Here is a 23,815-nt window from a genome sequence, read left to right on the forward strand (position 1 = left end):
CTGCATGCGTATGTGCATGTTACATATGTCACTTTTTTGTGTGTCGGTATTATACAGACATGACACACACACACACACACACACACACACACACACACACACACACACACACACACACACACATACGGCACACACACACACACACACACACACACACACACACACACACACACACACACACCTCACCTCGTAAATCAAAACAAACAAGCAACAAACAAAAGAAAACAACACACACACAAACAAAAACAGACAAACAAATACACTCCCGCATAAATGCAGTCACTTTCTTTATAATCAGCAATGGCAAGGGCTGTTGAATGGCTGTTGGAAACTAATTGCAAAACAAGCCAAAACAAAAACAAGCAAGCAACCAACCAAACGAACGAACACCGGAAAAAAGACAGAAAGATGGAAACGAGTAAGAAAAGGAGAAGAATAACTGAGCGAAAGCCAAAGGATATGAAAGGTCATTCGAAACAGACTTTATGAACACGTGCGCATGTGTATGCATGCGTTTGAGTGAAAAGAGAGAGGAAGAAGTGGTGGGGGTTGGGCTTATTGCTTCCCTGTGCACATACACGCGCGCCATCAAAAGGTAATCAGAATGTCGGACGTGTTTGTCGTCATTCTTACACAATGACGTCATGTGTATGACGACTCATGCACGCTACATCACCCACTGCGTCATACACTTTTTCAGACTGTCTCGAGTCCACTGGCACTGTGTGGGAGGTGCAGAAACAGCGATGTAAAGAGTGAAACCCTTTCCAGAGAAGGGTATTTTACCCCCGTCCCTGCTTCTTCCTCCCCACAGCAGTCGACATGAAACCATGTCGTGTATCAGGAGACTCTTCTCGAGAAAGAATCTTCGTTCGCTGTCGAGCGAAACTGTGAGTGTATCTGACCACAGGCGGAAGGTATCGTTCACTGGACCACTACTTCCATAGAAAGACTAGACTAGTCTTTCTATGGAAGTAGTGGTCCAGTGAACGATACCTTCCGCCTGTGATCTGACTTCTTTGTAATCTCTCTGCAGAATCTGGAATGATCATTTCTTCTCTCCGTCTGTGTGTGTGTGTGTGTGTGTGTGTGTGTGTGTGCGCGTGTGTGTGTGTGCGTGTGTTTGTGTGTGTGTGTGCGTGCGTGTGTTAGAGTCCTTGTGTGTGTGTTTGTATGTGTGTGTACGTGTGCGTGCGTGCGTGCGTGTGCGTGCGTGCGTGCGTGCGTGCGTGCGTGTGTGTGTGTGTTACATACAGACTCCGATGGGTATATTATGCAGTCCACTCGATATGCCTTTTTCTATCGAAAGTCTGCACATCGGAGCCACGTTTCACTGGCGATGGCCTGCAGTGATCGCTGAACGCGCGTGTCAGTTTTCCAAACTCTCGTAACCTCAACCTGAAGCGAAACTCACTTGACCCCAAGCAAAGCGCATTGTCGGCTATCACTCGGAGCCAGCAATCATTGCTGCAAGAGATCGTACACTCCGATGTGTATATTTTCGACAGAAATGGGGACATATGATATCGAGTGGATACTGCATAACATACACATCGGAGTCAGTTATTTGCTGCGATCGTGGGTCGACCACGTGTTTTCTGTTTGTACAAGAAAAGCGGTGCGCAACTCTTCCACAATAGAAAATCCTGTTAGAGTTATTTCCGGAAAACGTGGGGCAAGATGTCGGGAACGACATGTCTTGGAGCATATGTCCAGAGTAAAATGTCATGTGTTCAAGCACTTGGGGCTATGTTGTGGACCTGCGCCATAGAAAAGCTATTATCATCATTAGTTGTAACATTATCACTTTGCATCCACGTCTCTTAACCTCTTGCGTTCCCAACAGATTCTGGTGAATTATCATTATTAGTAGTATCATTATCACTATGTGTCCACGTCTCTTAACTTCTTGCGTTCCCAACAGATTCTGGTGAACGAGAACAGGGGAAGTGACTCTTCCACGCTCCGACCCGGTGGCAGCGTTGCAGCCGCTCAGAATGTGGCCAGCACAGATAGCAACTGTTCGGACGGTGACGTCGGGCAATCTTCCCGCCCAGCGCAGCGCAAAAGGTTAGTAGCGGAGGGGAAAGTGTTAAGCTCGGCGACCGGGACCATCAACATCAAGCCCTCGCCTATCTCGATCGAGGAGATCAAACGACCCGAGTGTACCTCTACTCAGAGCGTCCCAGCCAAAGTGAGAGCGCTTTCAGTTGATGCCAGGGCTTCATCTTTCAAGCCGCACCCCAGGAGCGCTTCGTGTTCCTTCTCGTCTCTACGACGCGTTGCCAGAAGGAGGCGCAAGGAAGACACACACAGGGAGCGAAGTCCATCGGCTGGTCAACAGGAAAGCGTTGGGACAGCAGAAACACAGAGGATATTATCCACTGAAGTCGCTGTTGATACCGCAGACAGGGCGATTACCTCAGTTGACTTGGCAACACTCGTTGGAAAGGATGTTCTGGACGTAACAGAAACTTCTCAGAACACACCCGAGGAAAGTAATGTCCACAGTTCCGTTATAGCGAAGGCTGCTCCTCTTGAAGTACACGTACCAAAGGACACAGACGCCGTGAAAGACACCACTAAGAATATCCGCACCGCATCTAAAACGCATGAAGAGGGGAAAACCGCTGGCAAGGTTGTAATCAAAATAGCTGAGACTTACCACGAAAAGTGTCTTGCAGCAAGCGCTACAGCTGGGACACTATCTATAACACCCAAAGACACACTGTACCCAGCTGATAAAGGTAGCCTAACCACTGTATGCAGTGCTACCCGAATCCTCTCCCTAGCCGATTCTTCATCACACACACAGAGCTCAGAGTCATCAAACGCTGCAAACGCTGATCAAACCGTCAACGATCCCAGCTCAGAAGCCGCAACAACTGCGGCACAGTATTACCACACAGACGCCAAGACTTCTTCGGATGAGCTGAGCAAGCCTTCAGTATCTATATCCAACGCCGTGTCAGAGATCATTAGGGCAGCGACGAGAGAAAGCTGCTCCGCTTTTAATGTTTTCGAGTCTGGAGATATCGTCGAGTACCAGGGCACCGGCGCTGCAGACACACGCACCAAAGAGGAAACGAAAACACCCTGTTTGGAATGCAGCAGAGAGCGAAAACAGGCTTTGCAAAATTTACACGTTGATGATCCAAGCTCTGCAGCGTCCTTGTTGAGTCACCCGGAACAACAGCGGGATGCCAAATGCATCGTGCCTTTCACAGGGCTCACTGTGCATCAGACAATTCTAGCTTACACGTGCAGCAGAAGCGGAGACGTGACTCATCCACCCCTGAGCCGAAGCCCTACTCCCCCACCCGCTCCGCCCCTTCCTCCCAGTCTAGCTCGCCAAGCATTTCCACAACCAAACTCTGCTGGCGCCAGCACTACCAGCACTTCCCAATCCGCCGCAGGAGGCTCTAGTCAACCTGGCCCGAGTAATGTCATTGAAGTCTGCGCTCTGTTACACGAAACATGTTTGCCGCCTGTGAACAGCATCACGATTGAAAAGCAGAGGAGCGAAACATCACAACCTGGCAGCCTTGATTCTCAGCAGAACAGTGAAATAAATCCAGACACACCAGGAGCTTCGCAAGACGCTTCTATTCAACAATCGCCTGAAGGAACTGCTCAGGAACTCCGAAGCGAAAGTTTCCCATCATCGGTACCAGCAGGTGACACAGTTGCAAACGAGACAGGAGAACCTATTCCTCCTGCTGAAGACCTTGTCACTGAAAACTCTCGTACCGGAGCTGACACTGACAGCACATGCACGTGCAGCAATAGAACGACAGCTGAGGGCAGTACGCATTGTCCGCTTCATCCCAGAAACTCTCCAGATACTGCGGAGATGGACGGAGAAGCTCATTCTGCTCCCTTTGATCCAGTCGCGTCCAGCAGGGCTCAACCTCAGTCAGACACGCCGAACAACATTCAGCCAGTAGCTACATCTGCGATGGAGCGAACTCCTACACAAGCCCAGCCTGGCACCCTGTTTGATCGCGTGTTGAGTCAGGACTTTCAGGCCGAGTTTAGAAACCTCGCTCCCTCAGCTCCCCCTGCAGAACCTGCCTTTTCGAGCCAGTTCAATTTGCTCGCCTATACACAGGAGATTGAAACAGATGACGCTGAAAATGATCCTGCGTCATCACAGCGGCGTAGGTCAGAGTCAGCGAACACCACTGCTCCCCACGTAGAAACGGCCTCTTCGAGTCTGTTCAATTTGCTCTCCTATACACAGGAGATTGATACAGATAACGCTCAAAATGTTCCTGCGCCATTACAGCGGCCTGAAGCAGAGTCAGCAAACACCTCGAATGGGTTCTTCTGTCAGTATTTAGAGTCAAAGGATCCAAAAACCAACGCATCCAAGCCCGGTAATGCGAAGGCCGGCGCTCAGAGCCATGACAGCCCGCTAGCCTGTACGGAGGAGAATGAGGTTCAGACGGAGCGAGATGGGGAAGTATCCCACCTCAACGCCATGTCTTACCAAGCCTCTGCCTTCCCCATGAGCTTTCTGGCGAGCATCGTGAACATGCAGGACAACCACCACGATCACCAAGCCGCGCAAACGATGGAGTCTGACGCTCTACAAGAAGTAAAAGTGCTCCAAGACTGCACGAAATCGCTGAACACTAAGGTGGTAGAAGAAGAAGCAGGCAGTGACACGGCATCTGTAGGTAAAGCAGACAATTTTGTTCCCACTGGTTCTGACAAGAGGGATACAGCATCTGCAGGTAAAGCAGACAATTTTGTTCCAACTGGTTCTGACAAGAGAGATACAGCATCTGCAGGTAAAGCAGACAATTCTGTTCCCACTGGTTCTGACAAGAGAGATGCAGCATCTGCAGGTAAAGCAGACAATTCTGTTCCCACTGGTTCTGACAAGAGAGATACAGCATCTTCAGGTAAAGCAGACAATTCTGTTCCCACTGGTTCTGACAAGAGAGATACAGCATCTTCAGGTAAAGCAGACAATTCTGTTCCCACTGGTTCTGACAAGAGAGATACAGCATCTTCAGGTAAAGCAGACAATTCTGTTCCCACTGGTTCTGACGAGAGAGATACAGCATCTTCAGGTAAAGCAGACAATTCTGTTCCCACTGGTTCTGACGAGAGAGATACAGCATCTTCAGGTAAAGCAGACAATTCTGTTCCCTCTGGTTCTGACGAGAGAGATACAGTATCTTCAGGTAAAGCAGATAATTCTGATACCGCTGGTTCTGACGAGAGAGATACCGACGAAAGCAAGAAGAAGCGTGTAAAGCTAGCTGACAGGAGAAGGAGGATAGAGGAGGTAGAAGGAGAGGAAGGGGAGGAGGCTTTGACGGTTGCAGGACTTCTTGATGTGTTCGAACTGGAGAAGCTCATGCATACTAACAAGGCTGAGCTTCGTTCCTCTTACAAACGGCTGAGGTGAGTTTGGTGATGGAGTGTGATGGAGTGTGATGACTGTTTGTGTGTGTGGGGGGGGGAGGGGGGGCAGAGAGAGAGAGAGAGAGAGAGAGAGAGAGAGAGAGAGAGAGAGAGAGAGAGAGAGAGAGAGAGAGAGAGAGAGAGAGAGAGATTTTCTTGATTTTTGACTCGCCTGAGTAATTGGTGTGTCTTAGTTATTAATAGCAAGATTCTAGATCGGCACTTTTCAGGACGTGTATGGGAACGTGTACGTGTCCGGGTAACGTCATCAAATCTAGTTGTTACGTCACGCGTTAGCCAAGATCTGCATTCTTGGTGGAAGCAAAACAACGTATGCATTTGGAACATTGGAGAAAAAAGTGAGTCACGGGTGACGCAATATCTACACGTACAGGTCTTTGCTACACGTTCGATCATCTAGTACACTGTTATAGGCTGTGGACAGAACACGTTGAGGTTATCTCAGATGCTTTTGAAACTAGAGGTTTAAAACTTTGCATACTTCTAGGATTTGATGATCTCCCGTCATAACCCTAGTTTGGTTGACCCGCGGGCTCATGTTTGCGGGAATTTTCGGGTCACAGCGGGGTCATGTTCGATTCATAAAAACGTAACGTTGAAGTTATCTCGCATGTTTTTTAAGCCAGACCTTTGAAATTTCAGAGTCAAAGCATGAAAATGATTTCTGGAGAAGATTTTCACCCCTGAAAATATCCACAGAGCTATCAAGAAAATAAGTCTTGAACTCATCAAGCTATGATGTCATTGTTTGATTTGGCCACAGCTTAGTGTCTGGGGTATTTTTGTCTTGGCTAGATTATTGGTGATGACATCATGTGATCATTGATGATGTAATAGCGTTGTAAATGAGGTCACGTTATGATGTCATAGTGTCTGAAATGAGGCCACGCAAGTGTCTGAGTACACATATTTTGTCTTGGCCAGCCCAGAATCAAATTTGGTCAAGAAAATGAGTTATTATTAATATTACGGTTCTTGTAAAATAAAATAAAATCTCTTTTTTCAACATGTGGAGGATGTTGAGCATGTCAGACTTATGATGGTGGTGGGAAGGGGGTCGGAGGTGGGAAAGTTTGTAAATGTGGAATATTCTTAGGGTTGAATAACTAAATCTAGTAAATGGATGATATAGGTCACACACAGTAGGATCAAGTTCGTGTCAATCAGTCGGACGTGAACTTTCTCTTGAACTGTGACATTATTTTGTGAAGCTGGAAGTGGAACAGCATACACTCTTCAAAAAAGTTAAGGATCGGTTGAAAAAACGGATCTAATTATAAAAAATGGCCAAAAAATTAAACATCGACATAATAATTAAAAGATTAATGTGTTTGAATTAACAAATGAACAATGAGCCTTGACCTAGAATTTTGTTTGGCAGGCAGAGTTATTTCCCTTTGTGTGACTTCTCAAAAGCTTCTGCATTTTGGAAGAAAAAGGGTGTTTTTTATAGCCCCATGAAATTTGCGGAACGCATGCCAGGGCAAAAGGTTGTGATGCACGTGCTACAACAGGGTCCTGGCTATGAACATCGCTCACCAGCTTGTGTTTAAAGGTTGACACGCTGACACAATTATGCACAGTAGCAACATGCCCCCACGAAGAAAACTGAGCGATTTGGATAGAGGAAGGGCAATAGGATGGCTACAAGACTGTGTTGCTACCAGGCAAGTGGCCCAGAGGCTTGCTGTGGCTCCCTCTGTCATCATCAGACTAAAACAGAGATTCCAAGCAACTGCAAGAGTGCAGGAGCGACAACGTTCTGGTCGGCCCAGAGTCACCACACAAAGAGAGGATCGCTTCATTCAGAGGCAGGCCATGCAACAAAGAATGGCTACGGCAAACAACATTAGGCAACTCCTACAAGCTACCACTAACACTGTTGTTAGTGGTCAGACGACCCGAAACCGCTTTCACAACTTTGGCTTGCGTGCAAGGCGTCCAGTCCGAGGAACAACCCTGACTGCTAATCACCGAGCAGCTCGCCGAGCCTGGTGCACTCAACATGTGAGGTGGCAACGTCAGCAGTGGGCTCAGGTGTTGTTTACAGAGGAGTCCCGCTTTTACTTGGAACCTGCTGATGGTTGTATCCGAGTGTGGAGGCGTCGCGGAGAGCGCTTCGCAGAAGGAGCTCTTCTGGAACGACAGCGTTTTGGCGGAGGCTCTGTGATGGTCTGGGGAGGGATCAGCACACGTCTAAGGACACCTCTGTACCATGTAGTGGGCAACTTGACCGGTGTCCGCTACCAGAATGAGATCCTGCAACCCCTGGTCGTTCCAGCCCTCCAAGCGATCGGCCCTCGTGCGATTCTTCAGGATGACAACACACCTCCCCATCGCTCTGCAGCTGTAAACACCTTCATCCAGCAAGCCAGGGTCAACAGGATGATGTGGCCAGCCAACAGCCTGGACCTGAACCCCATTGAGCACATGTGGGACGAGCTTTGTCGTCGGGTACAGCAACATCTCCCTCCTCCTGCCAATCTGGGTTAACTGCTGCAATGGCTCCAGCAGGAGTGGAATGGAGTTCCCAGAGCATTCATTTGCAACCTGATCCACTCCATGTGTTGAATGCCTGGCACACAACGGAGGGCACACGCGTTATTGACACTGATTCACGTTGTTGTGAATTCCATTTTCGAGTGTTGTCACGTTTGACACACTCTAACTAAATTGTCGCTGCCGCGTTCGATCTTTGCTTTGTTTGTCATTACTCCTTGGTTGTTCAATTATTTTTTTTTTAAATAAAAGAATTCGGTCTTGTCTGTTTTGTGTGGCGTGCTTGTAAAAAAGTGATCTTTAACTTTTTTTGAAGAGTGTATTCTAATTGTTGTAATTGTTTATTTTATGTTATGTTTATATACTTTTTTTTAATTATTTGTTTTTGATATGAAGTGGATTTCTCAGTTTAAGACTTACAAAACCCTGAGAAAAACAAGTTTTAAACAAGTAGGCGAAATTACTACATTTAGTCAAGCTGTGGAACTCACAGAATGAAACTGAACGTAGTCCGCCGCTAGTGCAAAAGGCAGTGAAAGTGACGAGCCTGTTTGGCGCGGTAGCGGTTGCGCTGTGCTTCATAGCACGCTTTACTGTACCTCTCTTCGTTTTAACTTTCTAAGCGTGTTTTTAATCCAAACATATCATATCTATATGTTTTTGGAATCAGGAACCGACAAAAAATAAGATGAAATAGTTTTTAAAACGATTTCGGAAATTTATTTTTAATCATAATTTTTATATTTTTAGTTTTCAGAGCTTGTTTTAAATCCGAATATAACATATTTATATGTTTTTGGAATCAGAACATGATGAAGAATACAATAAAAGTAATTTTGGATCGTTTTATAACAAAATAATTTTAATTACAGTTTTCAGATTTTTAATGACCAAAGTCATGAATTAATTTGTAAGCCTCCATGCTGAAATGAAATACCGAAGTCCGGCCTTCGTCGAAGATTGCTTGGCCAAAATTTCAATAAATTTGATTGAAAAATGAGGGTGTGACAGTGACGCCTTAAAGGCAGGGTAAGCCTCCCGTAAACCATCACAGATACGGTCAGGCTTTTACACACAGTACAAACACCCTTTCATTTAAACACTCACCAATTGAGAACATCCTAGGTGCCCTCCGTAAAGAGCGAACAATTTTCAAAGAATTTATTTTTGCGTGGTTTATCTTACCCCTGAGCCATCGTGAACCCGTGTGATCCAGTTTTCCTTTTTCACAATGCAGTCGTCAGTTAGTCATGAATGCGACTCGACGTGAGCTTATCTACAATAGCACGTTTTTTATGCACGAAACAACGGCTGTGGTTCACAAGAACTCTAGCGATGGCTTTTGACTGTTGAGAGGAACGGCGATTTGCACTGATAAACCGTCTGCTACGACCCTTGCGTGACCCTGCTTCCGGGCTTTTCTTTTTTTTAAACTTTCACAACTTCGAATTGTTCTGATCTTGTCTTGATGAAAAACGAATTCTTTTATGATTAAAGAATGTTTGTGTAACAAGCTGTGAATTTATTATTTAGATTTTAAAAGTTAGGTCCAGCGCAAAAACGAGGCGCCGTTGTTGTTAACGAACAAGTCTACGAAAATGAATTCTTTGAAAATGTCTCACGCTCGACAGAAAGCAGCCAGGATGTTCCCGTTCGGTGAGCGTTCAAATGGAAGTATGCTTGTACTGTATTTGGACGCTCGGGGAGCTCTGTGATGGTTTACGGGAGGCTTACTGTGCCTTTAACTTTTACAAAAAGCCGGATATTATGTCACAAAATACATTTATCGAAAAAATGAAAAAAATCCGTCTGGGGATATCATACCCAGGAACTCTCATGTAAAATTTCATAAAGATCGGTCCAGTAGTTTACTCTGAATCGCTCTACACACACACGCACAGACACACACACACACACACATACACCACGACCCTCGTCTCGATTACCCCTCTATGTTAAAACATTTAGTCAAAACTTGACTAAATGTAAAAAGAAGAAATGCTAAATGGGGGTAAATTTACAGAAACTTACAGAGGGTGTGAACAGAAAATCTGAGAAAACAGGGTCTATAAAGGGTGAAGGGTCTTATTGGAGCTCGAGTCTTCTATCAGGTTGGGTGAGAAGGGTGGAAGTCTTCTATTTGGGGGTCTTGAAAGGGGGGGGGGGGGGTTCGAAGGCAAGCCGTGTAGGCATTTGATTTTCTTGTTGGACGCACACACACACACACACACACACACACACACACACACACAAACACACACACACACACACACACACACACACACACACACACATACACAAACACACAGACAATAGCAAGATCTAGATGTGGCACTTTTCAGCACGTGTACGGGAACGTGTATGGGTAACGTCATCAAATTTAGTTTTTACGTCACGCGTTTGCCAAGATCTGTAGTCTTGGTGGGAGCAAAACAACGCATGCATTTGGAACATTGGAGAAAAAAAAAAACAAGTCGCGTAAGGCGAAATTACTACATTTAGTCAAGCTGTCGAACTCAAGGGATGAAACTGAACGCACTGTATTTTTTCACCAAGACAGTACAGCTTCGTCAATCCCCGCGTGAAGGAAATCGCTCACCTCCCACGTGCAAAACGTAGTGATATTGACACACCAGATTAGCGCGGTAGCGTATTGTTCTAAGCAGGAAAGCGCGCTTTTCTGTATTCTTGTTAACTTTCTGAGCTTGTTTTGAGTACAACCTATCATATCTATATGCTTTTGGAATCAGGAAATGATAAAGAATAAGATGAAATTATTTTTGGATCGATTTCTTAAATTTTAATCGTAAGATTAATTAATCTATTTTCGTTAATTGTGATCACATTGTAAGAGTAAACATGACATATGTATATATTTTTAGATTCAGAATGTGATGAAGAATACGATGCAATCAATTTTAAATCTGTTTGCGAAAAATCGATTTTAATGACAACGTTAATGAACAAACTCATTAATTAATTTTTAAGCCTTCAAGCTGAAATGCAATACCAAAGTCCGGGCTTCGTCGAAGATTACTTGACCAAAATTTCAACCAATTTGGTTGAAAAATGAGAGCGTGACAGTGCCGCCTCAACTTTCACGAAAAGCCGGATATGACGTCATCAAAGACATTTATCCAAAAAATGAAAAAAACGTCTGGAGATACTATACTCAGGATCTCTCATGTCCAATTTCATGAAGATCGGTCCAGTAGTTTTCTCCGAATCGCTCTACACACACACACACACACACACATACACCACACACCCGTCTCGATTCCCCCCTCTACGTTAAAACATTTAGTCAAAACTTGACTAAATGTAATGAGTCACGGTTGACGCACTATCTACACGTACACGTACAGGTCTTTGCTACACGTTCGATCATCTAGAACACTGTATTCAGTCCGCCAGACAGAACGACAGACAGAGAGAGGGCTAACATGACTAATATCTTCATTTTTAGAAAGGAGAAGAACAAAGCAACCATTCTGCAGCAGTATGTGGTACATCAATGTAAAGAACAAGCAGAGTTATCTCGTCTGATCGGGATGCTCCAGTCACAGGGGGCAGCACTGAAGGAAGAGAGGAAAAATAAAGACTCGGAGCTTCAGAAAATCTGCGATCTAAGTAAGTCTTTGGTGTGTGTCTTTTCTAACATGCGATAGGTTATAACTATTTGTCTTCATTTTCCGTGTAATGTCCTCATTACATTGAACCCAGTAGAAGCGGTATCAGTCATTATCCCATGACCTGCTTCTTTGTCTCTGTTACATGAGTAGGTGAATCATTCTCAAAATGATGTAACCGAGAGCCGTAACACTACGATCACCTCGGGAGGCGAAGTGCAATCAAACAGGATTGAAAATGTTAGGGCTAATTTCTTAGCCCTATAAAAACTGTAATGCAAACCCGAAGGTTTCCATGAACATAGAGATAATCGGAAACCACCAGACCCCATCACAAACAGATTTCCACAAACCACGGGTGTTGACTTAAAGGCCAACAACTCGGGTGCAGAGTCTGCTGTGAAAGGAGCGGTAGCCTCCCCTGTCACAATCGCCCCCGTTTGAAATGAACTTCGTCCCGAAGTTCCGAACCGGGGGACCACTGTCCATCCCAAGTTCGCAGAATGGGAACAGCACGAACATGTTCAGTGGTCATATTATGCCATTACCTGAACATATCATGCTGAGTCCCATTCCTGCTCGCAAGCGCCAGATGTAACCGAGTGCCGAAACACTACGATCACCTCGGTAAGCGAAGTGCAATCAAACAGGTTTGAAAATGTTAGGGCTAATTTCTTAGCCCTATAAAAACTGTTATGCAAACCCGAAGGTTTCCATGAACATACAGACAATCGGAAACCACCAGACCCCATCACAAACAGAACTCTATAAACCACAGGTGTTGACTTTAAAGGCCAACAACCCGGGTGCAGAGTCCGTTGTGAAAGGAGCGGTAGCCTCCCCTGTCACAATAATAATGTAGGCTTTCTATTCTGTTCATGTGTTTTTGCTCAAATCTAGTATTTAATGCAGGGAAGAGGAGTAGCTTCGCGCATGAATATTATTAAGCGGAAGGTCTTGGCGAGAGGAAGACAGGCACCAGCAGGTTTGTGTTGACCTCGCTTTTGCAGACATTGCAAAGAAACTCGTGAGATGTCTGGCCAATGAGGATACGTAATATTCCTAGAGCATGTATATCCCGGGTTAAACACTACTCAGAGCGCTTTTCGACCATTGGGGAAAAACACACACATACACATGATACCATTGTTTACAGGGCTTTCACATACGTTAACTAATAACACATTACACACACTCATACACACACACGCACGCACGCACGCACGCACGCACGCACGCACGCACGCACACACACACACACACACACACACACGCAGGGAGGGGCAAGCATTAAATAATGACAAGCCAAACGGAGGGGGGGGGGGGGGGGTGGCTAAAGATGTGTCAGTTGTTAAGGTCCATTGTCTTCCTCTTTCAGTGGAGTGTGAAGACGAAGGTAACGCAAGGAAGCACGAACCTCTGATGTACAAGAAGTACTGCGCCGTCAAGACCAGCGCTGAGGCCAAGACTCTGCTCTCCACCATTCGTCACCGTCAGAGGGCGCTGCACTTCCTGGAAGCCATGACCTACCGCAAGTGTGTGGCCTTGGAGCTTAACCTTAAGGTTTGTAAGGGTCAAACAAGTGAGGCCAATAACCTATGTCAAAACTCAAAGAACACTTAAAAAGAAGCCCCCTGACATCGATATTGCTAGCATTTTTTGTTTGGGTATATCAGCCAAAATGGTCATACACCTTCGCAATTTTCAATAATTGTCGCCATTGCAGTGGAAAGCGGCAGTGGGTAGGCTTTAGAAATCGTTCCGTATGGCGGCGCCTTAAGGCTTCTTGTCTCAATTTCCACGCGTATGTTATATCTCGGTATACTCTTCATTCTCTAGTTCTAATAAGTATTTCTGTATTCAACTAATTATCTTCGCTTTTCAGCGTTAAAGTTTACCCAACGCTGGTGTTTGTTTTTTTGTTTTTTTTCGTAAACAATAACATTATATGACACACTTGGTATCTGTATGTTTAACTGTACATTAATCTGTGGCACAGTACATTTAACATTTACTTTTGGCGCGAATTCTTACAGTACATAAATGGACAAGAATGTATTAATCAATGCTGTTGTGTCTGCGGTGTCAACATTTGCGACATCAACATAATCATAAATCCACACACACACATACATATGCATATGCACATAAACTTAAACATTTTCATTTACAAAATACTCAAACGTCTCAACCCTAATTCGCAATTAAACATTACATTTAAATCAATAGGCTTACCATATCTAAACTTGCTGATACACATTTTTGCTATCAACAAAATATGATTTATAATTTTGTTTGTTGGGGTATGCATTCCTGGTAAATAACCAAACAATACATCATGTTCTGTTAATATAACATTTTCTTTCGTATTAACAAAAATACATTATAACATGTTCCCAAAATAACTTCATTTTTCTACATTTCCAAAAAAAGTGCTCAATATAATCTATTTCGTTACAAAGACTACACAAATTATTTTCTTTCAATTTCATCTTGTGGAGTAAAATGTTTGTGGGGTAAATATTATGTAATATTTTCCATTGAAGTAACTTTAATCTTTCCTTGCTTACAGTACATTTAATTGCCAAGAGCCAATATTCCTCGTCAATGGAAATATTATATTTTTGTAACCAGAATTTTACAGAGCATGGTGCTCTTGCTTTTGCATTTGTTAAAATAGCGCGGAACTGTTTTGGGGAAGGTTTTTTGAACAGGTCTTGTAGACAGGGCCCAGATTCGTCGCTCGCGTTTCCGTTGGCTGTGTCGTCTCGCAGCGCATGCGCGCGGAGGGCCGTGTGCAAAGCATTCTACTCAAAAAGCCGTGTGGCGCAAAAACCAACACTGGTACAAATCTGTTCATACGGGACAATATTACCGTCTATCCATATATCACGTACACCATTCACATCAGCTTTAATCCAATTTTCAAAACACAAAACATTCTTTTTAAAAACAATACCTGCATTATTCCCTAAACATTGATCGATAAATCGTTCTTTTTCTACCAAAAAAAAAGTCTATTCTCAATCCATTTTTGACTCACATGCGAAGCAAAAGTGAGTCTATGTACTCACCCGAGTCGTTCGTCCGTCCGTCCGTCCGTCCGTCCGGACGTCCGTCCGGAAAACTTTAACGTTGGATATTTCTTGGACACTATTCAGTCTATCAGTACCAAATTTGGCAAGATGGTGTATGATGACAAGGCCCCAAAAAACATACATAGCATCTTGACCTTGCTTCAAGGTCAAGGTCGCAGGGGCCATAAATGTTGCCTAAAAACAGCTATTTTTCCCATTTTTCCCATTTTCTCTGCCGTTTTTGAGATTCAATACCTCACCTATATATGATATATAGGGCAAAGTAAGCCCCATCTTTTGATACCAGTTTGGTTTACCTTGCTTCAAGGTCAAGGTCACAGGAGCTCTTCAAAGTTGGATTGTATACATATTTTGAAGTGACCTTGACCCTGAACTATGGACGATAACTGTTTCAAACTTAAACATTATGTGGGGCACATGTTATGCTTTCATCATGAGACACATTTGGTCACATATGATCAAGGTCAAGGTCACTTTGACCCTTATGAAATGTGACCAAAATAAGGTAGTGAACCACTAAAAGTGACCATATCTTATGGTAGAAAGAGCCAATAAGCACCATTGTACTTCCTATGTCTTGAATTAACAGCTTTGTGTTGCATGACCTTGGATGACCTTGACCTTGGGTCAAGGTCACATGTATTTTGGTAGGAAAAATGTGTAAAGCAGTTCTTAGTGTATGATGTCATTGCTAGGTTTAGTTATTTGACCTTGACCCTGAAGGTCAAGGTCATGTAAAGGTCAAGGTCAAGCATGTGAGTCGTATGGGCTTTGCCCTTCTTGTTTTAATACATGTTGCCAAAATTTCGATTTTATTCTCATCAGGCCTACAAACTGTCTCGGGGTGGCAGTTGATTGAAAACAACACAGACGACTTCCAAGAGCGTCAAAATAATGTCTTGGAACTAATTTCCAATTTTGAAAATCTGTTTGCTGTAGCCTAGCTGCCCAGCATAACAAAAAGGATGTCTGCATATCATGCATATTTATCATGTTAATACCGCCCATTTCTAATTTATCACACAAAACTGTTCGTTTAACCTTCTCAAATGCTTTAGTGTTTGAATACTTACGTTTCCACAGAAATTTAAAGAGGATACTGTTCAGTCTGTCAAGCACTTTTGTCGGAGCAGAAAGTGCCTGAAAAACGTATACAAACTGGGATATCAAAAATGTTTTAATTATGCACAGTTTATCGCTAATACTTAAATTTCTTCTTGACCACATTCCAACAATTCTTTCAATTCTTTCAATTCTATCAAAACGTTTTGACCAGTTTTCTTCAATGTCAGAAGCAACAATATCATTCCTAAATATAATACCCAAAATCTTTAACTGTTTTGTCCATTTTATATTACAACATTGTTCTGGGCTGTTCTTCATGGATCCCAACCACATTGCTTCGGTTTTATTTTGATTCAAATTTAAATTTGAAATATACGAGAACTGTTTTACTATCAATAATACAGTGTTACGTCGTCTGCATACATTGCCAGTTTTAACACATATTCCATGTTCCTCTCTCGATCAAATGATGGAAAATTCAATCCTTTTATGGTCTGATCACTGCGGATTTTAATGGCTAGGAGTTCAAGGCCAAGGACGAAGGCCATCGGAGAAAAATTACACCCCTGACGGATCCCAGTTAATACGTCGAATTCCTCGGAAATCCAACCCACGTAATTAATACAACTTGTGGTATTATTCATTAATACTTTTACCCAATTTAAACAATTTCCACCAAAACCAAATTTGTTAAATGCCCAAATCATAATATGTTATATTCCTTTGATATTGAATCAAATGCTCGTGCAAAATCCAGATCAAGGAGAATGCCTGGCTTATTATTACAATTCATAAAATCTGTTACATCATCAATTAATCGAATAATATCACTCGCTTTTCTGCCTTTAATGAAACCAACCTGGTCCTCTGATATAATACTAGAAACAACAGACCCAAGGCGATGTGCCAGACATTTTGCAAATATTTTGTAATCAGTATTAGTGGGTCTCCAATTATTTAAATTATCTCGTTATAGATCCTTTCCTTTGTGAATTAAGGATATCACCGCCTTTTTTGTGTAGGAGACATCTCTCCAGCTTGAAAAGATGCGTTTAAGGAGGCAAACACCAAATCCTTAACTTTAGGCCAGAAACATTTAATAAAACTGGCTGTGACGCCGTCCAAGCCCGGCGCAGAGCCGTTTCTTAATGATTGAAGTGCTCTACCAATTTCTTCAATTGTAATATCTTTTTCCAGCTCATTCGTCTTGTCCTCTTTTAATTGTGGAATATTTAATTGGGATAGACTCGCGTTCCGCCTTCGTTTCATCAAAACACATTTTCGTACCAAACATTTTTCGAAAAAAATTGGTTTGCGCTTGCATTATTTCTTGTTGTGATGTAAAAATGTCTCCATTATTGTCACACAATCTGTCCATTACTTTAACATTTGCCCTTGTTTTTTCCAAATTCAAAAAGTATCGGGTATTTGTTTTTCCCCTTCTGCAATACATTTTTCACGAGATCTCACCTGTGCGCTTTTTGCCTTGTGAATATTATAAATTTCTAATTTGTGCTTAACATTTTCTCTCTGTGTCAACAAACGTTGGTTTTCTACATCAATGGACAACTTTTTATCGATTTCATTTAATTCGTTATGCAACTTCTGTTTCTGATCAATCATTTGCATTTTCTTCCTTTTACTAAAACTAATACAAAATTCCCTTATTTTAACTTTACAAATCTCCCAGTGCATCTGAGGTTCAATATGTACATTTTCAATCATATGTTGTTCTAACAACTCATTCATTCTTTCAACAAATTCACTATCATTCAGTAAACTATCATTAAACTTCCAATACGACGGGCCTCTATCAATATGTGTTAAATTGAAATGCATGATTACCATCCTGTGATCGGTCTGTGCTACTGACTGTATCTTACAATCACGTGTCCGATTCAATACATCATCGCAGGCTAATATAAAATCAAGTCTCCTGGCAATAAAGGGTGTTTTTCGTGACCATGTGAACTCTTTATCATCAACATGAAAAAGACGCCACAGATCGTTCAGGCCGTTATCAGCCAGCAAGTTATTAAACATGTTCACATCAAAAGCGTTATGTTTACCCCCACTTATGATATCTAAATCATTATCCAAAACACAATTAAAATCACCACAAACTATTTTCTGATAATCTGCTTTTTCCCTTAAACATTTTTCAAGAAGTGCAAAACAATTTCTTCTTTCAGACGTGTTGTTTGGACCGTAAACGTTAAAAACATACAACTTTTCTTCGTTTACCACGACTTCAAGCTCAAGTATTCTTCTCGACTTCACAACACATTGCATTTCAAATGGGAAATTCTTTCGAACAAGTATTATTTGGCCAAGGCTATGATTCGTTGCCGTTGAATAAAAAATCTTCCCTCCCCATTCTCTTTCCCATTGCTCAACGTCATTTTCTGAAACGTATGTTTCTTGAACACAAGCGATATCAATTTGTTGTTTTCTTAGATTATAAAAAAAGTTTTTCGCTTTGTTTTGTTTCGTAAACCATGAATGTTTACAGAAGAAATAGATAAGGCCGCCAAGGCAAACACGAGCTAGCATTGCAAGTAAAATCGTCGTCCGTCAGTCGTAAAGTCCGTGAGGCATCGCAGGGTCAGAATCCGTCAGGTCAATCGTGGTGCACGGGGCTGAGTCAGCCCCACACACTGGCAGGAGTGTTCTCTTCTCTATGAGTGTCACGTTCAGGGACAGCCCTGTCTAGGTAACACACTGCATTCGTGGCAGCGCCACAGTCAAGGCGTGTCAGTTTGTTTGCACTGTTTTCATTGTCGCGGGATTCCCTGTCTCTCTTCGTTGATAACGACCTCGACCTTTCAAAGGGTAAAGTCGCTTGAAATGTTCGACCTTTGCGTGTGTTCGCCTTAGTCGAAAGCTTACCCAAAGCTGTTGGTTTTCGCTCATGCTCTTGGATCTTCACGTTACTGACGTTGCATCCTAACCTTGCAGATAGAAGTGGAGAAAGCAGATAAGGCCGAAAAAGCAGAGGAGCAGAAAAGGAAGAATAACGGCACCAAGCCTAAACAACAAATCCCCGGTCCTCCCCCACCCAAGAAGCCTCGGAAGATCAAGGACTTAGCCTCGTACTGCTCCACCCCGACTTCCGTCATTCCACTTAGCTCAGCCGTTGGTCCGTCTTCCGCCGGAAGTGCCAGTACCGGAACTGTCGCTCTTCCCAGCCAGCAGCAGCAGCAAACACAACAACAAGGCAACGTGTCAGTCTTCAGTTGGCCGTCTACAGGAAATCTGGCTTTTGATGAAGTTTTTGAGACAGATGTATAACAGTGCACTCTTAACTGAGATTCGGACAAATTCGTTTTACCGTAAAAGAACACGTTTGCACATCCTTTCTGTAACCAGTTTTGAACACGCCGTGATATAGTAGAAGCAAAATGCAGCACATGGTAAACACCAGTGCTCATCATCAATGTGAATACTAGTGTTTACCATGTCATCCATGTGAATACTAGTGTTTACCATGTCATCCATGTGAATACTAGTGTTTACCATGTCATCCACGTGAATACTAGTGTTTACCACGTCATCCATGTGAATACTAGTGTTTACCGTGTCATCCACGTGAATACTAGTGTTTACCATGTCATCCATGTGAATACTAGTGTTTACCATGTCATCCACGTGAATACTAGTGTTTACCATGTCATCCATGTGAATACTAGTGTTTACCATGTCATCCATGTGAATACTAGTGTTTACCATGTCATCCATGTGAATACTAGTGTTTACCATGTCATCCACGTGAATACTAGTGTTTACCATGTTATCCATGTGAATACTACTACTAGTGTTTACCATGTCATCCATGTGAATACTATAGTTTACCATGTCATCCATGTGAATACTAGTGTTTACCATGTCATCCACGTGAATACTAGTGTTTACCATGCCATCCATGTGAATACTAATGTTTACCATGTCATCCACGTGAATACTAGTGTTTACCGTGTCATCCATGTGAATACTAGTGTTTACCATGTCATCCATGTGAATACTAGTGTTTACCATGTCATCCACGTGAATACTAGTGTTTACCATGTCATCCATGTGAATACTAGTGTTTACCATGTCATCCATGTGAATACTAGTGTTTACCATGCCATCCATGTGAATACTAATGTTTACCATGTCATCCACGTGAATACTAGTGTTTACCATATCATCCACGTGAATACTAGTGTTTACCATGTCATCCATGTGAATACTAATGTTTACCATGTCATCCACGTGAATACTAGTGTTTACCATATCATCCACGTGAATACTAGTGTTTACCATGTCATCCACGTGAATACTAGTGTTTACCGTGTCATCCATGTGAATACTAGTGTTTACCATGTCATCCAAGTGAATACTAGTGTTTACCATGTCATCCACGTGGATACTAGTGTTTACCATGTCATCCATGTGAATACTAGTGTTTACCGTGTCATCCATGTGAATACTAGTGTTTACCATGTCATCCATGTGAATACTAGTGTTTACCATGTCATCCATGTGAATACTAGTGTTTACCATGTCATCCATGTGAATACTAGTGTTTACCATGTCATCCATGTGAATACTAGTGTTTACCATGTCATCCACGTGAATACTAGTGTTTACCGTGTCATCCATGTGAATACTAGTGTTTACCATGTCATCCATGTGAATACTAGTGTTTACCGTGTCATCCATGTGAATACTAGTGTTTACCACGTCATCCACGTGAATACTAATGTTTACCATGTCATCCACGTGAATACTAGTGTTTACCATGTCATCCATGTGAATACTAGTGTTTACCATGTCATCCATGTGAATACTAGTGTTTACCATGTCATCCATGTGAATACTAGTGTTTACCATGTCATCCATGTGAATACTAGTGTTTACCATGTTATCCATGTGAATACTACTACTAGTGTTTACCATGTCATCCATGTGAATACTATAGTTTAACTCAACTCAACTCAACTCAATTTTATTAATCCATATGGATGTCATCCACGTGAATACTAGTGTTTACCGTGTCATCCATGTGAATACTAGTGTTTACCATGCCATCCATGTCAATACTAGTGTTTACCATGTCATCCATGTGAATACTAATGTTTACCATGTCATCCATGTGAATACTAGTGTTTACCATGTCATCCATGTGAATACTAGTGTTTACCATGTCATCCATGTGAATACTAGTGTTTACCATGTCATCCATGTGAATACTAGTGTTTACCATGTGTTACCTTTAGTAAAGTTAAGCAGTATGTCAAACTGTATTCAAAGCCGGTTAAGGAAAGGGCGATCAAAAGTTAAAAACATCAATTTAAGGCGAAACGAACTTTTCCGAATGTTCACGGAGCGAGTCCTCTGATGAAGATCAGGAAATATCTTCCACAAATCTATCGATGCTATCAGATGTGTAACGGTAGACCTTTTTTTCCGAAACGATACGGGGTGAGGTGTCACTAGAGAAGCAGACAACAGTTCTTTTGAGACAGCTAGATGTGTGTGGATGTCGTGCGATAGAACGATATTTCTGAAATTGGAAGGATTTCGATGTCACCGATGAAGCAGAACAAATGTTCTTGGGCAGATCTATACATTTGAGACATATTTGTGGATGGCAAATGTACAGAAAGGCCTTTTTTCCCGAAACGGGACAGAGGGAGGTGTTACTGAACAGAAGAGAACAATTTCTTGCACAGAAATACATCGGATGTATGTGTGGATGGAGGAAGAATGATGTTTCTGAAACTGGATAGAGCGGGCTGACATTGAAAACAAAGACGAAAGAGTTTCTGCAGAGCTGTGTATTCATTGGAATGAGATTTTGGAATTTGATCACTACGTTTATTGGCAAGACTTAATAACAAAATACGAATCTTTGTTGAAATCATATTGAAGTATGACGCTGCGACTTTTAGTTTCTCATTTATCTCATCCAGAGACCCTAATTGCAAACAACAACCCTGAACGAGAGACAATTGTGATAGATCATCACAATCTAGCTTTTGTTGCCAGCATGAAGTATACTTCATTGTTAATTAGTGACCAAGAACTCTTGTCATAAGGTTTTCTATCTCTGCACGAGAACAAAAAACTGTGTCCGTGAGTGAGAAATAAAATATTTTACTGCCTTCACTGCCTAAGTCTCTTTAATAGTGTAATTCGAATGATGTCTCTGCTTCAAAATAACGTCTGGTTTGAAGTATGAACTATACAGACAAACATAAATAACTGGTTATACAATTTTTCTCTGTCTGTCCGTCCGTCCGTCTCTCTCTCTCTCTCTCTCTCTCTCTCTCTCTCTCTCTCTCTCTCTCTCTCTCTCTCTCTCTCAGCATTTGCTCCCTTTTTACATTTAGTCAAGTTTTGACTAAATGTTTTAACGTAGAGGGGGGAATCGAGACGAGGGTCGTGGTGTGTGTGTGTATGTGTGTGTGTGTGTGTGTGTGTGTGTGTGTGTGTAGAGCGATTCAGAGAAAACTACTGGACCGATCTTCATGAAAGTTGACATGAGAGATCCTGAGTATGGTATCTCCAGACCTTTTTTTTTCATTTTTTGGATAAATGTCTTTGATGACGTCATATCCGGCTTTTCGTGAAAATTGAGGCGGCACTGTCACGCTCTCATTTTTCAACCAAATTGGTTGACATTTTGGTCAAGTAATCTTCGACAAAGCCCGGACTTTAGTATTGCATTTCAGCGTCGAGGCTTAAAAATTAATTCATGCGTTTGCTCATTAAAGTTGTCATTAAAATCGATTTTTCGCAAACAGATTTAAAATTGATTGCATCGTATTCTTCATCACATTCTGAATCTAAAAATATATACATATGTCATGTTTACTCTTAAAATGTGATCACAATTAACGAAAATAAATTAATTAGTCTTACGATTAAAATTTAGGAAATCGATCCAAAAATGATTCCATCTTATTCTTGATCATTTCCTGATTCCAAAAACATATAGATATGATAGGTTGTATTCAAAACAAGCTCAGAAAGTTAACAGGAGGATAGAAAAGCGCGCTTTCCTGCTTAGCACAATACGCTACCGCGCTAATCTGGCGTGTCAATATCACTACGTTTTGCACGTGCGAGGTGAGCGATTTCCTTCACGCGGGGATTAACGAAGCTGTACTGTCTTGGTGAAAAAATACAGTGCGTTCAGTTTTATCCCGTGAGTTCGACAACTTGACTAAATGTAGTAATTTCGCCTTACGCGACTTGTTACATTTAGTCAAGTTTTGACTAAATGTTTTAACATAGAGGGGGAATCGAGACGAGGGTCGTGGTGTATGTGTGTGTGTGTGTGTGTGTGTGTGTGTGTGTGTGTGTAGAGCGATTCAGAGTAAACTACTGGACCGATCTTTATGAAATTTTTCATGAGAGTTCCTAGATATGATATCCCTACATATTTTTTTCATTTTTTTGATAAATGTCTTTGATGACGTCATATCCGGCATTTTGTAAAAGTTGAGGCGGCACTGTCACACTCTCATTTTTCAATAAAATTGATTGAAATTTTGGCCAAGCAATCTTCGACGAAGGCCCGACTTTGGTATTGCAGTTCAGCTTGGAGGCTTAAAAATTAATTAATGACATTAGTCATTAAAAATCTGAAAATTGTAATTAAAATTATTTTATATAAAACGATCCAAAATTACGTTAATCGTATTCTTCATCATTTTCTGATTCCAAAAACATATAAATATGTTATATTCGGATTAAAAACAAGATCTGAAAATTAAAAATATAAAAATAATGATTAAAATAAAATTTCCGAAATCGATTTAAAAACAATTTCATCTTTATTCCTTGTCCGTTCCTGATTCCAAAAACATATAGATATGATATGTTTGGATTAAAAACACGTTCAGAGAGTTAAAAAGAATAGAGATATAGAAAAGCGTGCTATCCTCCTCAGCGCAACCGCTACCGCGCTTTTCTGGATTGTTAATTTCACTGCCTTTGCCACGAGCGGTGGACAGACGATGCTACGATTGTACGGTCTTGCGGAAAAAATGCAATGCGTTCTGTTTCATTTGTGAGTTCGACAGCTTGACTAGA

The 23,815-nt window shown here is 42.1% G+C and overlaps 1 protein-coding gene across 2 annotated transcripts; it reads left to right on the plus strand.

The window, feature by feature from the left end:
• The first annotated feature begins 665 nt into the window (after window positions 1–665).
• Window positions 666–21,879, plus strand: LOC138945928 (serine-rich adhesin for platelets-like). Of its 2 annotated transcripts, none has more exons than XM_070317447.1 (5): window positions 666–890; window positions 1,925–5,418; window positions 11,405–11,568; window positions 12,946–13,102; window positions 18,689–18,768. In XM_070317447.1, the coding sequence occupies exons 1-5, from the start codon at window positions 831–833 to the stop codon at window positions 18,690–18,692; spliced, it is 3,879 nt and encodes a 1,292-aa protein (XP_070173548.1). In that variant the 5' UTR covers window positions 666–830; the 3' UTR covers window positions 18,693–18,768. The 2 variants fall into 2 exon arrangements, with proteins under 2 accessions (XP_070173548.1, XP_070173547.1); XM_070317446.1 differs by having other exon boundaries at window positions 668–890; window positions 12,946–13,130; window positions 18,689–21,879.
• Window positions 21,880–23,815: the final 1,936 nt, after the last annotated feature.

Source organism: Littorina saxatilis, linkage group LG13 (genome assembly GCF_037325665.1).
Source record: "Littorina saxatilis isolate snail1 linkage group LG13, US_GU_Lsax_2.0, whole genome shotgun sequence".
Taxonomy (NCBI): domain Eukaryota; kingdom Metazoa; phylum Mollusca; class Gastropoda; order Littorinimorpha; family Littorinidae; genus Littorina; species Littorina saxatilis.

Coding starts and splice junctions, on each gene's coding strand:
- LOC138945928 (XM_070317446.1), top strand. CDS start 831: ATGTCGTGTATCAGGAGACTCTTCTCGAGAAAGAATCTTCGTTCGCTG. Junction 891..1,924: donor GTTCGCTGTCGAGCGAAACT/GTGAGTGTATCT, acceptor CGTTCCCAACAG/ATTCTGGTGAACGAGAACAG. Junction 13,131..18,688: donor CCTTGGAGCTTAACCTTAAG/GTTTGTAAGGGT, acceptor CTAACCTTGCAG/ATAGAAGTGGAGAAAGCAGA.